General features: G+C 28.0%; 1 protein-coding gene across 2 annotated transcripts in view; it reads right to left on the reverse strand.

The window, feature by feature from the left end:
* LOC109599873 (sushi, von Willebrand factor type A, EGF and pentraxin domain-containing protein 1) overlaps positions 1–11,892 on the reverse strand; it is a 39,911-nt gene extending 28,019 nt beyond the window's left edge. For both annotated transcript variants that reach the window (XM_049965553.1, XM_020015922.2), the window contains exons 1-2: positions 11,755–11,892; positions 395–467 (exon numbers count right to left, since the gene is read on the reverse strand). In XM_049965553.1, the coding sequence (XP_049821510.1) occupies positions 395–463 (69 nt within the window). In that variant the 5' untranslated portion in view covers positions 464–467; positions 11,755–11,892. The remainder of the gene's footprint in view (positions 1–394; positions 468–11,754) is intronic.
* Between the last annotated feature and the right edge of the window lie 4,691 nt (positions 11,893–16,583).

Consider the following 16,583-nt stretch of genomic DNA (forward strand, 5'->3'; position numbering starts at 1 on the left):
TCTTATTTGAATAATAAATAATAAAGTCTTACTTGGGCTAATCCTATACTATGTCCTCATTATTTCAGTTTCAATAATAAATTATAAACGTATAAAGTCATTGAATTAATTTAGATTTTATAGTTGAATCAATTAATAATATTTTTATCTGGTTTTTGATCAGAATTGATGATTATTTTTGGATTTTGCTTAGTCCTTGTTGTCAAGCCCTGTTAAGTTAACGAACATTTGTGTGTTATAAATAAGAGAGGTTGTTCCTAGAAGGTCTTTACAAAGCTCCACCACAAATAGTACCGCTTTAAGTAAATACAGTAATGGCAATAATGTAATAAATATTTAACTATTGTTTTAATTTACTCTCTTATTTGAATAATAAATAATAAAGTCAGCTTACCTGTGCTAATCCTATACTAAACAGGGCCATAAAGGCGACCACAGTGGTCGCCCGTATCCGTATCAACATCGCCCTGTAAAAAAATAAAAAACGTTAAGCAAACATCCCTCGTGCATACAAATGCGACATTATCCTAATAGTTACACAAGCTAAAATCGGCTAATCTCTTGTAAATCATTTCCTTTTATGTCGCGCAATGTAAAAAGCCAACGTAGCATGTAAATTTTGTTTATTTGCGCCATTACACGGATTGTTTAGTTCTGGAACGACTGGTTACAACGTGCGTTACGCAAAGCTAACAAGTGGAGTTCCAGCGTAGAGAAAAAAATCACGATTTACATGCGATTAGGTTTCGAAACGTGTTACAGGAAAATCATTAATTATCGGCCGGCTTCGGCACCATTAAAAGATGCATATCTGTGTTTATGCTAATGGTTTTTTAGTATTTTTCCTTGTGTGACATTAATTTGCCTTCGCTTAATATTTGCGGGGATAGCAATCGATATTGGCAATATTGGTCAAGAATTTCCTGCATCCATCCCACATGCACGGTCCGACAACAATGCGCATACTCGAATAAATTCTTACACAACCGTTGACCCACTTCTCTCCGCTCATTTATTGGCAAGTCCATGCATCTGATGCTTCCATCTCTTGGAGCCGTCAAAAAATTGCATACGCTTATCCACACCTATGAAAGTTTTTGGTTTCGGTGGGACATGACAATGGGTTGTTGGAACCCGGTCGACGTAGCCTTGGGACACGGTTTGAGATCTGTTTTGACGATGATTGATTTGGGTGCCGGAGCCGTAATTTAACCGACTGAAAGTTAACTCGTAGTTTTATTACGTGGCCGTTGCTCAACTATGTTCTTTCAGATGTAGACCGGGTGAGATAAGAAAAGCAACGTGTACAGGTGCGATCACACTGTTTCCCTCTCGGATATCATAAGCCACGTCCACTTAACATACTTTGTGTCATAAAGAATTGGAACAAGAACATTATTAAACAATTAAAATAATTTAAATGTAAATTGAGCAAGAGAAAATAACTCCCTGGATCTTGATAAAGCGGCAAGAGGAAGTGAAACATAACGTTAATCCTCCTTGCGTGGTTTGATACGTCTCTATTAAAAATTATTATGAGTGCATTGCCCAGTTCTGCTTATAAGGCTTTATTAATTGCTGTTGGTATTATCTCGGATCGATTGTGGTGCTACCATAAAACGGCGTCGATAATTTAGATACAAATATTTATTGTAATTATGGTGTTCTAAGTGACATGACAAAAATAAAAAATACTGGCTTGTCAAGAAGTGTTGATGTAAATAACATCTGTACAATAATTAATACGTTTGTATGGATACAATACAGCTTTTGTTGAGATTCTCTTCAAAAGATCAGCACCATACTTTTGTTTATAAATATTACACTAATAAGGGGAAAATTTCTGAATAAAATTTAGTGGTGTGAACAAAAACACAATGTTTTGTATTTGTTCAGAAGTTAACATCTGTAACTAAATGAGAAACGACATAAACACATTTTTTAATATTAAATGTAAATAAATACAAATTTTGTAATTTTTTGAAAAAAAAAAAAATGTAAATTATAGAGGGAGATCCACTTTACTTATTCATTTGATGTTTGAAAGTGCCATCATCTTTACTATTTTTAGTAAATCACCCTGTATTTTTGTATTTTAGAATTCCACATGTCCTATACTTAAACCCAATAGCTTTTGAGTTATTTATTTTTTCCAAATGTTTTAATAGATTGATGGTTTGACTAAAATGTTTTTAAAACTACTAATTTTGGTATTGGAAAGCTCCTTTTTGGCAGACACGTTAACTGAGGACCATCCTACAAGGAGTCATCATTAGTATTTAAATATTTTATACAGAGTGTTCGTTATTTACAATTAATATTGTACATTTTCAAATATTGTTATTCTCAATGGTTCTTTATTTATAAATAACTGAATATTGAAACACCTTTCGATTGGTATTCACTATACATTAAATAATTATTAACAAAACTTAATAAAAATGTAAAAATAACGTTCATTTTTCTATGTGTAGTGATAATATTGAGTGTTATGGATGACATCTGTTTTTATCTGAAAATACTGTAATTACATTTATGGTAAAACCTCGATTAATATCATTTTATATTTAATGCTTATATCAATCGAAATGTTCTATAATATTCAATGAAATTAAGCTAAAACGTACATGGTGATCCACTGAAAAGTTATTGCTGTTTTAAGATGGACAGAATTAAACGTATACAACGAACACACTGTATAATATTTGGGAGCATTAATAATGCCTTCTTTTAGGATGAACCTTGGTTAACACGTATACAAATATTGAACCTTCTAGCATCAAAATTGGTAACTTTTTTTAGACATTTTTGTTAAATTATTAATCTGACAAAACTTTTGGAAAAAATGAATAACTCAAAAACCACTGGGTTTAGGTATAAGACATGGTATAGCCATTTTATTTGGACTTATATGTAAAATTTAAAAAATACACAGGGTGTTCCATTGAAAATAATAAAGCTGATATTACAAACATTTTGAAAGTCTGAATTTTAAAATTTTATTTAAAGAAAATTAGGAATGTAGTCTTCAGTCAAGTTAAAATTATCATAATAATTTCAAATCAACATTAATTATAATTTTTTTAGTTAAAAAACTAATTTAATTCACGTTTATAAATCTATTAATTAGATATTTCTATTATTAATAATATTATGTGTAGGAAGTTCAATTAATACAAATAATTAAGCAACATTGTGTAGCTCAAAAAGCAGTAATCGATGACACACGAGCTTAACGGTCGTATTTATGATATACCGTTAGGAGTAACTAAGGTTGAACACTGTTATTATTTTAGCAAGGATAATTTTTCCCACTTATAAATATGGAAACTGATGAGTGAGTTGCTGTATCTATATTTATCGATAAACTACTGTTGGTAGTTCAAGGCCTATACCAATTAACATAAAACTACTATTAATAAGTTATTGTTATTTTTCATTTGAACACACTCTTTAGACATCAAATCACTTTAACCGCAATAAGTTCCATCATCAATCAAACTCGTTGAAAAAAAACAACGACCAACTCCTTCATTAATTAAATATTCTTCGCCTCTTCCGTCATTACCACGGTTTTATCAGATTAAGCACAGGCTTCATAAAATAATGCAGGACTGGAATGTGCATTTTTTCGCGTGCCAACAGGTTGTGTTGGGTAAGTTACTAATAGAACCGCTGGAAAATTGCAATAATCATTTCCTCCTTATATTCATAAACACTGTCAATTAAATCATGTCGCAACATACTCAAGGACCGATTGAATTCCTTTATCTGCTCGTAATTGAATGTGATACATACAAAGCTTGTATATTATAGAAAGAAAATTAGAGTATGAAATTATTAGTTTAAACAGTTTTAAAATTGTTCATAATTTGTCGAGTTACGGTTTAAAATTTGTCGTTAATTAAATCTGCTTGGCTATTACGTTGTAATTATTCAAATTGTCCATTTCCTTTAAGTGGACAGCATGTGTTTTAAGAGCTTTGGTTTTGTAATACCTAATTCGGTAATTTAATTGGAATCCATAATCGAATAGATTAACTGCATTCTCCAGTTAGTCAATCTTCTCACTCAATATACGACATATATTTCGTAATTTCCCATTGAATAATTTTCTCAATCATGTATACTATAATTAATGCGCTAAGTAGGCAGATCTATTGCATCTCGCCTTAATTATCATTTTTGCACTTTTAATCGACTCATTCTACTAAATTTGACTTTGCCTTGCCAATCAATTTACATATTTTAATTTGTGTACTACTTAAAATACAATTGCATTTTACTAATTGATCTATTTCGGGGAAATAATATGAATGTATGAATAATAAACAGCAAAAACTAGAAAGTAAAATATCCTACATTTTCCCCAATCAACAGAACAAACAAAAACAGCAGTGAAATTAAATAATTACACATTTAAAATGTCCCTTTTAATTCGAGCAATTACATTCACAATATTTCCCGTACGTGGAAAAGTTGTCGGTGCACGAAAGAAAGTTAACAATGTACAATTAAAAAAAAGGCGCCCCATCACGTTGATGAATGTGCGTGGACAACTCCGAAACTTAGTTGGGTGCATAAGTGAAACCGTCTTTGTTAACGCCACAGTTTGATGCAAGTGCTTTTTCTCACATGACAATTAAAAGGCATAATGCCTAATTGTGTTACTTCTCAAGACGACGCCGACTTATGTAAGCATTATGGACGCGTTCTCATCGCCTGACTGACGACTGTATGTAAATTGTATATGTAACGAATTTTGTAATCGGCTCCAATTAGGAAAATGTAAACATTAATCTGGCGCTTTATTGTTTAGGATTGCCAAATTTATGTGGAGAGTGGGCGACAGTTTACTTGTAAATGGGATGAGAATGGTTTACTTGCGATTTCACACTGTTTTTTATTTTTAATTTTTGCGTTATGAAAATGATAAATTGTAGAATGGCAGTAAAAATAAATTACTGAAATTATATACAATTTTATTTTGGTTATAAAAAAATTAATTCAAAATGTGTTTTATTTATTATCTAAATAACTATAATATTTTTTTTCTTATTCAAAAGAAAATTAAAAGTTGTATGAACATTTCAAAATTTATTCATAAAATCCTGTAGTTTTTATATTTTTTTAAACGGGATATTAGTAAAAATAAACCATATACAATTTTCTTTTGCTGTTTTAAACCACTTATAATAAAAATTAATTCAAAATATAACACTTATTACCTAAATAATTATTAGATTTTTCTTATTATCAATTCAATAGAATATTAAGAGTTACATATGAAGAGTGAGTAATATCTCAAAATTTACTTATATAATCTTGTAGTTTTTTATATTTTTTAATGGAATATTGGCAAAAATAAACAACTGAAATTATATACAATTTTGTTTTGCTGTTTTAAACTACTTATAATAAAAATTATTCCAAAATATGTTTTACTTATTATTTAAATAACTATTACATTTTTTATTATTATCAATTCAAAACAAAAATTAAGAGTTATGTGTGAAGATTGAGTAACTTTTAAAATTTACTATATAATCGTGTAGTTTTTTTATATATTTTTTAATGGAATTTTGTCAAAATTAAACTGCTTATAACAAAAATTATTCCTAAATATGTTTTACTCATTACCTAAATAACTGTTACATTTTTTCTTATTATCAATTCAAAATAATATTAATAGTTGTGTGAAAAGATTTAGTACATTTCAAAATTTATTCATAAAATCATCTAGTTTTGTACAATTTTTTAAACTAATAAATATGGAATAGTATCAAAAATAAACCGTTAAATTTGTAAACAATTTTGTTTTGATGTGTTAACCTACTTCTGATAAAATGTTTCAAAACGTGTTTTACTTATTGTCTAATTATGTTAATGTTAATATTAATGTCAATTATTAATTAATTAATGTTAACTATTACTTTATTTTTCTTTATCAATTCAAGAGAAAATTAGGAGTTATATGTGTTTAACAACTTTGTTAAAAACTGATGCAATAAATTTTTGAAAAATGATACTTTTATATTTTTGAAAATATATAATATTCTCATCTGAAAAAATAACTTAAAAATGTACTTTTCTGAAGATGTTTTACTATTTTATATCGTATAACAACAACTGAAATGTTTAACACGGTTGTGAATAACCGTAACTGAAATGAATATTTACAAACACAAACAGCCAAACAATAGCGAGCATTTAATAATAAACAGGCAATAAATACGATTCTAACGTAATAGAAAATTGCATTAGAAATTTTAGAAATTATGTAAAAGTGCACCTTGACGGAGCAGTTACCGGTTTTCTAAGCAAATATCTCAGCACGTCCATATTCTCTTTCCTGCAACTATGCCATGCTCAAGCCGGAGTATTTTCAGTTAATATCCGGTTTGTAAAGACAAGTCATATGACCTACTGACATTCGTTTGTTCGTTTTGTTGCGAGTCAAGTCGCCTCGTTCCTGCCTCAAAACCACCGTTCGATATTAAATTCGCAATGACTCATATCTGAAATCGTACCGGATCGGGTCGATCGAAGATTGCTGAATTGCTGAGTGGCCGAACATCACGTACAATAAATGTGACAAATATTATAGGAGGTTCGTGTGGGTAAACTGATAGACATCTAATGCACTTCCTGTAAATTTATGGGCCCAAGATGCACCGAGACATATTTCCCCCCCGTTTATGGTCGCGGTCGAGTAAAATCTGTTATGCATGCATAGCTCACGACAAACAGGTACGATTTTTTACGAAACGTCCAGGGGACGTACGTTTAAGCCGTACCACCGTCACGAATCGGCCAGACGGCGCAGCAGAATTGCCATTTACATGGAATCAATGCACCAGAAAGATCGGCACATGATAACGCGAAATTACGCGTTATTAAATGTATGAAAGACGTGCACCGAGATCGGTCTCTTCGCGGGAGAGTAATAATGGTACAATGAAAATGTAACGGTTCATTACGGGAATAAATTAGCGCCAGGGAATCCAAGAAAAGGGTAAATAACATTCATTATTGGGTTTTAGACGGAGAGTGTGGGTTGGAGTTGATATAATGCAATGGTAAAGTACTGAGAGGCTAATGTTTATCGTGCTTTTCTTCGGGCTGTTTTCATCAAATTACTTATTCACTTTTACCATCACTCACTGCATTATTTGTAATTTTAATTGATTACCTTTAGTTTTCGTATCACAATTTTATTGTACTTAGCGGTTGGTTCTTTTTTCAGGGAGTTGCTTTACATACCTGGAAAAAAGAAAAATGTAAGTATTAATAAAATGTTTTTATTTATTTTATTATCATATAAACCAATTTATATAACAAAAACATTTATTAGAAAACGTAACGGTTACGTAAATACTTGTTTATAAACTTTTTACTTTTAGGAATAATTTCATATAATCCATTGCATAATTTAAATTTTATTACGGGATGATTTACCAAATTTAATCATGGAGGCATCGATTTGGAATTTTTATAGAATTTACAACTTTATTTGAACTATTTTTTAAATTTATTTTGAATAAAATTTTGACATGTCTAACTAAAATGTCTATAAAGCCATCGAATCCTATCAGAATTAATATTCTCAAATTTTATACATAGTGTTCGTTATTTACAGTATTGGCCGAAAGTAGAGGAACCTTTTCAAAATTTAAATAATTTTTGTCCAGGTTATTATTATGTTAAAAAAAATGTATATTGAAAATTAACTTTCCTTTATAAATTTAACAATTACATAGTAAAACAATAACAAAACAAATAGTTTAATTTTACTGATGTTTATTTATTGTGATAAGACTTGACTTGACTTGAATTATTAATTTTTTACAACTTTTGACATATCTAAGTAAAATATCTGTAAAGCCTTCGAAGGACCATCCTCTCAGGATTAGTATTCTCAAATTTTATACATACGTTATTTACAGTATTGAGAAAAAATAGATTAACTTTTTTAAAATTCAAATAATTTATGTCCAAGTTATGTTAAAAAAATGTAAAATATTGTGAAAATTAACTTCAAATAGTTCAATTTTTCTGATGATTATTTGTTGTGACAAGACTTTGTTTGTTATTATAATATAAATAAATTATATTAGATTTACATATACTGAGCGGTAGCAATTTATATATTTTTAAAGTTGCTTTACTTTCTGCCAATACTGTACATTTATATTGTCTATCTTAAAATATAAATAACTTTGTTGTTTTCAATGGAATATCCTGTATATTTTTGGATTTTTAAATATTACAATCCTACGTGTAATTGCAAATAAAATAGATATACCATGTCCTTGATCTAAAGCTTAGTTTTTGAGTTATTAATTTTTTTTTTTCAAAAATTTCTAACTAAAATATCTGTAAAGCCACCAATTTTGATATTGTAAAGTTCATTTTAGGCATACACGTTAACCAAGAACCATCCTATAAGGAGCCATTATTAGTATTCCCAAATTTTATACAAAGTATTTGATATTTACGTTTAATTTTGTTCACCTTAAAACATCAATAATTGTTATTTTCAATGGTACTCCATTGTAGATATTTAGAAATTTGGTACCAGCATCAAAAGGAAAACATATCTTTTTTAAAAGATATTTGAAAAAGTTTGTTTCCGTTGGACTGCGTAAGAGAATTAACAGGTGAGGTTATTCCGTGAGGTTCGTTGCTTGATCCGGCGTCGGAGTTTCCGCGTTTTGTCGGCATAACAGAATCGTACCGTTAAGAATTCTATGCTTAATTTGTTCAAATCAGACGGAAACGACGTCTATAATGGGCAAAGTTTAGTGACACGTTCAACAATCTTCCGGTCTGTTCTTTTTACAGGCAATGGAATGCAAGAGGTGACGTCGGTCTCTTTTGGTAATGAGGACGGTCAACGGTGGTTTATTAGCATTTTCTAAACGTAAATTAATTTAAATTTACATCCTAAATTGTTATTGTTATTATTATTTAAGTTTCAGAAAAACCATAAGGAGAAATGTTTAGAAAGGAAATAAGCCAAAAAAGTCGATTTAACACTTAACTATGTTAAAAACTGGTGTGTGAATGTACGTAAAATTAAATTGGCTATTAAATTGGCATTACTGCAATGCTCTTTGACCTTAATTTACTAGTAAACATACAAGACTATTAGGAAAACATCCAGGCAATGTCATTGCCATGCATAATTTTAGCAGTTTATGGCTTTAGCTGGTACGAATTGTAACATGGGAAATGGAACTGCTCCGCCTGAATTTAATAACTATTAGAAAGTCAAGGCCGAATTAGCAATCGATATTAAATATCTATTAAGAAAAAAACACAAATATTTCGTTTTCTTCGGCTTTTAACCCACAAAACCTGTTGTTAGAAAATATTAATTAGGCTGAAAAATGTGCGAAACCACAAATTTAGCAGCGATTATGTTACACTCAAGGTGAACTGTCTCCAGGTTGTATAAACGACATTCCTCTACTTCCTTGTAATTTGCACACATGTTATAAAAATGTTTAGAAAATCAGCCATTTTATTATTAATAATTTAATCCCACAGTCCGGAGCAGATGGGTTGGAAAATGTGTCACCAAGAACAATTCACATTGTTTACTGTTAAGCAAAATGGAGCTTTTTAGTTGTTCAATTAAGGCACAACACTGTGCATTTAGAACGAGGAATAACAGTAGCAGATCAACCCAAATGACACATGCTACACAAATTTCCTGGACTTTCTACGTCCGTTACCGTTAAACGAAAAAGCTTTTTCCCGACGCTCTTCGCATTGTCCACCGACTAGTTCAGTTAAAGCAAAATCGTGTCTGCGGTGTGAATTGTAGGACAACCAACAGTTATTTTGTGCAAGTATCTGCATCTTCCACACAAATAACGCAACGCAACGTATATTATTAATACATGCTCCAGTTACAATTACCAAACATGCCTTCTAATGTACGACGGCTAAAGTGGCAAATTATATAGTTTGTCCTCGATTTAGATGTTATCATCCGTTTGGAACGTCTAAAAGGTGTCGGTTGAAAGTTAATCCATTGCTGATTAGATTCCTCGTTGTTTAATTACTGTGATTTGGGTGTTGAACCGGACAGGGTGGGTAATGAGCAATAATTATGTTCTTCTGTAACTCTGGTATGAGCCATATTTGGTTGAACACGATTATTGTACGAAAGAGGCTCAGAATTTCCGATGCATTTCAAGATTTGCAGCTAATTTATTCATTAATTAATTACTATCCATTATTAATTACAGTTATTACAGTAAATTAAAACAAAAATGCTTGAAATTAAACATTATCTTGCGGCGTCTAACTGTAAACTGTGAAAATCCAGCAAGACAACGTCTGTTTACCCAAACGCCGGTTCATAAAAATGGCTAATTATAGTAAATAAAGTAACAGTAGTTTTTGTTTAAACCGCACATAAAATTATTCTGTAAATAATAAGCCTTAAAAGGTGTAAATTATTCAATTTTTACACACCGGTCCATATCACTTTAATGTAATTTAATTAAGCCTACTTAAAAAAAGGACAATTTAATTATCCACATATTAGTTAGATAAATTGCTGGTTTTATATAAAAAATTAATAACATACATTTTTTACATCAAATTAGGATTTAATTTCGGTACCTTGACATGGAATTCGATTGGGAAAGATAAACGTATTAACGTGTGGGCTTTGCGAAAACTCCTGGAAACGATCCCTGGAATTTGTGGCATGTTGTCTTCGGAATGTTCCGTACCGCACCTTATTTTATCAAGTATTAATAATACGTGTCGAACGAGTGAATTAATTGTTTGTGTCTTGCAACCGATGCAAGAACAAGAAGACTGATTATGTAACCGACTTGTTGAGGATTTTTAATTTTATTTTAAACGTGACAAAACATGTGTTTTTAGTTGAATGCAGTTTACCTGGCACAATCAACGATTTTCCTTGGTTTATTTAGAGCTATAATTAGAAATTTGTGCTTCATGGGCAAATCGTGCCTAATTGCCAGGTCTCCGTAAAAATCGCACCGACCATCTTCAAAGCCTACATTTCCGTGAGTTAGATATGATAAATGGTAAAAGGGAGGTCCAATCATCCGCCACGGATTACAAGCATGAAAGAATACTTTGGTGGTCAGGTATCCTTCTTGGAATTTGTCATTGTTTATTTTTTTCGGGGGCTTTATTCTATGGATTTTATACGTTTTCTGGAGATAAGGAATCAATTTAGATGGACGTAATAGCCGGATAATAAATACAATGAAAACAAAAAAAACAAAAGGGAGGGTTGTTTGAACAGGGAACTTGAGGAATTCTTATTAGAGGATTTATAATGGGACATATTTTAGGATCTAATTACAAGTAAGATAAGATGATGGACATTTTGATACAGTCTTTCTCTGAAATGTGACAGTGAGTTTTATATGTAAGAGCCTCAAATTAGATCGTGCCATTAATGTCTTAAGAAGGAGATGAATGTGATAACCTCATGGTCTGAACCAACATTTATTGCGTCCTTGGAATTCGTACATCGGAGTTTTGTCATAAATTCCATTATCCTCTTAAATGTCAAAGATATAAACTCACGCCTTTGGTCTTGCAATGCCATTAATAATGCCAAGTAACTTTCAAAATTATCCTAATTGATGTAACCACAGTAAAATGTGGTGGCCGGCTTCCGCCTTAACAAACAAATCATTTCAAGATCCACAGAAAAATCAGTTCATCAATTAGGAAGACCCGGACGAATCTCACCTGTTATTCAGTCAAAACCCAGTTAGAAGTTCAACAGATTGGGCACATGTAGTGGAGATCGTTCAAAATCCAGCGTGTGCAATTTGTAGTAGCCACTGAACCAACGGTAAATCCACAAAACACCGCACACTCGCGTACAGGTTGCCGGTCTTGCGCTTGCAGGGAACAAACTGAAAGCTCAGGTGGATTGGGTTCTTCGTGGCGGCCAACTCAGGTAACCCGGTGGGGGGAAACAAGTTTTGTCTATTTCTGTGCGCGCCTCGGTACCATTGATACCACCAGTGGCGGATTGAGGATTCTTCGAGATGTCTGTGCACGATTTGTATGGGAATTGCCCTCACCTGATGCTGGACTGGACAATCAGACAACTTTTGATGGATCTGGTGTGAAGTCACTGTTATCTATTTGACTTCCAAAAGTTTTCTCTGGCTGGAGCAAAAAAGAAACTGTTACAACTGTAATTGGATGAACTTTCAGATATGATGAATTTGGTGTGAAATTCTGATTTATACGCACGTTTTAGAACAGTTGCATTTCCTAAGACACTTATTGTACTTTTTGATTTTATTTAACATTGTTTTTTGCCGACAATAATTTATTTTAAAATGATGACATCAAGTCACAATTCGTCCATTAACAATGAAAAGTTGTATCACGGTAAATAAATAAGCCAATAAATTATAAATAATTTCTTATTGTTGAGGTAATTCTGACTAACGTGAATAAAAGATCACTAATTACGCATGACGAATTCTAAAGTCACACCAAAGAAAATAAGATGGGATTGCTTTTATTGTATTTAAAAATAACAATAATTTAATCCAAACGATGAGTTCACAGACTCTCTTTTCCTTGTAAAATAGTAAAATTTAAAAACAATCGTTGGCATTGCAAAATGCAACGACGTAATAATCAGCTGAAATCGTTGTAAAAAATGAAGTTTACATTGTAGCATAATCTAATGACAAAACTGGTCTTATTCATGTGAGCAGTCGGAATTTATAACCTTTCACTGGTTTTTCAGAATCGTTTGAAAGTTTAAATTAGAATATAAATGACTGACTTGTTATATTAATAATCAGATCATCAGTTATGCATATAAAATATTTATTGTCAACACTTGTTCCTAATATTTACCGGTATTTATTTATATAATTTGGAAACTTTTATAATCCAAATAAACCAGGAGGAAAGGTGAAAACGTGACAGGATAAATGAATTTTAACAGGTTATATTTCAGCAAGTGTATTTTATGACTCTTTCACACTTGCCGTTATTGTGCCAACGTATTTCCATAATTTTGTGCGCATCTACCTATTGTTAACTATCCCTTTAATAGGATTTGTGGAATTTCCAACCTGTAAATCACCTTACACCATTTTCGTTTTAGGGCACGTTTAATTACAGGCAGTTAACTTTAAAATTCTTTTTGCCTATTTAATGGGACTTTGTTTCGATAAATTTAAATCATTTAAGTACTATTTTTTATTTAGTCACGCTGTTGGTTTCAAATATTTAATTAAGCTTTAATTAATAACAATAAGATCCAATTATACACCTTAAATTTTAATTTGATCTATACCCATAAATTCGGCAACTATTCGAAAATATTCAATTAACCTAGTAACTCTAAAAATAGTCGTGACTGAATGGACGAATTCTTCATTGTATGACTTTTCTATTTTATTTAATCGGTTATTTATTTTAATTTTTATCTCTTTTTATCTTTAAGATTTATATTTTTAAATTTAATTGGTTATTTTTAATTTAATAATTTTATTTTTTTTTTTAATTTAACCTATTTTTAATTATTTATGCTTATTTTTTATTTTATATACATATTTAAAGTAATAATATTCTTTTTTTAAATTTAAACTTTTATAGATTTAAACTAACAATTTATGTTTAAATTTCTAAATTTATTTAATTTTTTCAACTTAATATTTTTAATTTTCTAAATATAAATTAACAATTTATTTCTAAATTTCTGAGCCTAATTTTTTATTTTTAATATTTTAAATTTTATAAATTTAATGTAACGATCTTAATTTTTTTATATTAAATAAATTATTTTTAATATTTGTTAAACTTAATTTTTAAATTTAAATTAGTATTTTTAATTTTTTTTTAGATTAATTTATCATTTTAATTTTTAACATTTATAAATTTATGAATTTTTTAAATTTAATTTGTTAAGCTTACTCTTTTATTTTATGTATTTAAAATATATTAGTTTTTTAAAATTTCATTGGATAATTTTAATTTTTTAAGATTAAATTTTCAAATATAATTATTTTAATTTTGTTAATTTAAATTAACAATTTTTTAGTTTAATTTATTTTTAATTTTTTAAAATTAATATTTTTAATTTTATAAATATAAATTAACAATTTATTTATTAGAAATTTATAATTTTTATAATTTTTTGAGTTTAAATTTTATAAATTTAAAATAAAAATCTTAATTTTTTATATTTAATTTATTATTTTTATTAGCTTAAGCTTAATTTTTAAATTTAAGTTAACATGTTTAATTTAATTTCTTAACATATTTTTAATTTTAACTTTTATAAATTTATTTAACATGAATTTTTTTATTTAATTTGTTAAACTTATTCTTTAATTTTTATTATTTAAAATAATACTATTTTTTTAAAATTTAAATGTACATTTTTTAATTTTTAAAGATTAAGTTTATAAATATAAATTTAAATTAACAAAAATGTATTATATATATATATATTATATATAATATAAAAATTTATTTTTAAATTTCTAAATATAATTTTATAAATTTAAATTAACAATTGTTTTTAATTTAATTTATTTTTAATTTTTTAAACTTGATTTTTTATAATTTATAAATATAAATTAATTAATTTTAAAAGGTTAATTTAAATTTTATTAATTTAAATTAACAAATTTAATTGTTTTAATTTATCTAGATATTTTTATTTTTTTTAAGATTGATTTTTAAAATTTTATAAATATAAAATAATAATATTATTATTTTTTAAACTTTTTCAACAATTTTTAGATTTATAAATATAAATTAACAATTTATTTCTAAAATTCTAAACCTAAATAGCTTAATTTATCATTTTAATTAATTTTTATCATTTGCTAAGCTTAATTTTTAAATTTAAATTAACGTTTTTAATTCAATTTAGTATTTTTATTTTTTAACTTTTATAAATTTAGTTGACAACTTGAATTTTTAAATTTAATTTGTTAAACTTATTCTTTAATTTTTTTATTTAAAAATAATATATATATTTTTTGTAAATTTAAATAGATATTTTTAAGATTAAATTTATAAACATAAATTCAAATTAACAATTTTTTTAAATTTATTTTATTTTTAATTTTTAAGCTTGATTTTTTAAATTAACGATTTATTCTTAAATTTCTAAGTTTAATTTAAATTAAATTATCTATTTTAATTGTTTTAAATATAAATTATTCTTAATTTTAATTCTTTAAATTATATAAGTTTAAATTAATAATTTTAATATTTTATTTGAGATTTAATTTGTTATTTATATATTTTTATGCTCATTATATAAACCTAAATTCAACAATTTATTTTTAAATTTATAAATTTAATTTTAAAAATTTAAATAATTAATTTTTAAATGTTACTAATTTAAATTAATAAATTTGTTTTAATTTAATTGGTTATTTTTTATTTTTTAAGATTGATTTTTAAAATTTTATAAATTTAAAATAATAATATACATTTTTTTATATAATTTGGTTATTTTATAGTTTTTTGGGTTAATTGGTCATAAAACCAAAAATGGAATTATAAATGTTAAGTGGATTAAAGAGTTCGTCAAATACTAATAGAGTGATGTGAGATTTTAAAGTAGTGGAAATAAAATCTAATCACAAACGTTAATGATGTATTAAAAAATAATTATGCAATATGCTTGAATGCTTCCCAACAATTATTAAATTGGACATGTACATAAATGATTTTTTATCTGGTTAAGGAGGTCATCTAAGAAAATTTAAGTCTTTGAGCGAATATTTCCATTAGCAAAACGAAATTGCTTTAGAAAATTGACGAGTTCTTTAAATAACAAAGCAATTAATATTTACAATTTGTGCGTGTTTAAAAGTAAAATTATGACTCTAATCATAAGAGAAACTGCTTGAGTTTATAAACAAAGTTGTAAATTTGGTTTACTACTGATAAATGCGTTTATGGTGATGACACATGTTAAACCTAGACTTTCATAAGTGGAAGCGAAAGTTCAAATTTTAATAAATTTGTAATTGTCTTGGCAAAAACAATATTAAAAATGTACTGTTATAAAATCGGTATGTGGTCTACTCCTTTAAATCAAGACCCCATAAAAAACGGTTATTCGATTAGTATGTATTCCACATATAATATTTTTCCTTGGTGAATATCTAAGTTGTATATTAAACGATCGTCTTAACAGTAATAAACTACAGTAACGGTTCTACGTGGATAATTAAAATTCATTTCTACATTTATCGGAAGACTTACGAGTAAGTATCACGGACTCTTTTCGTACAGTATAAAGATAAGTGCAAAATATTGTTTACTGTTGATGGTTGATCCAAAAAGAATTTAGACCTACTTTGTCTACTAAAATGGTTGGAAGTAAACAAAAAATATTACAATTATAAGCCGACTTCCACTTCTTCATTCAGTAAGTTTGTAATTAAAATGGTTATAAAGGCAAATTTATGTATGTTAATTTTGTTCCAATATTTTACTATACTCATATTTTTTCAAATTCAAAAAAGATTCCTAACAATTGATGAATTGATGGAATGTTTAATCAATATTAAAAT

The sequence above is a fragment of the Aethina tumida genome, chromosome 3, assembly GCF_024364675.1.
Source record: "Aethina tumida isolate Nest 87 chromosome 3, icAetTumi1.1, whole genome shotgun sequence".
NCBI lineage: Eukaryota > Metazoa > Arthropoda > Insecta > Coleoptera > Nitidulidae > Aethina > Aethina tumida.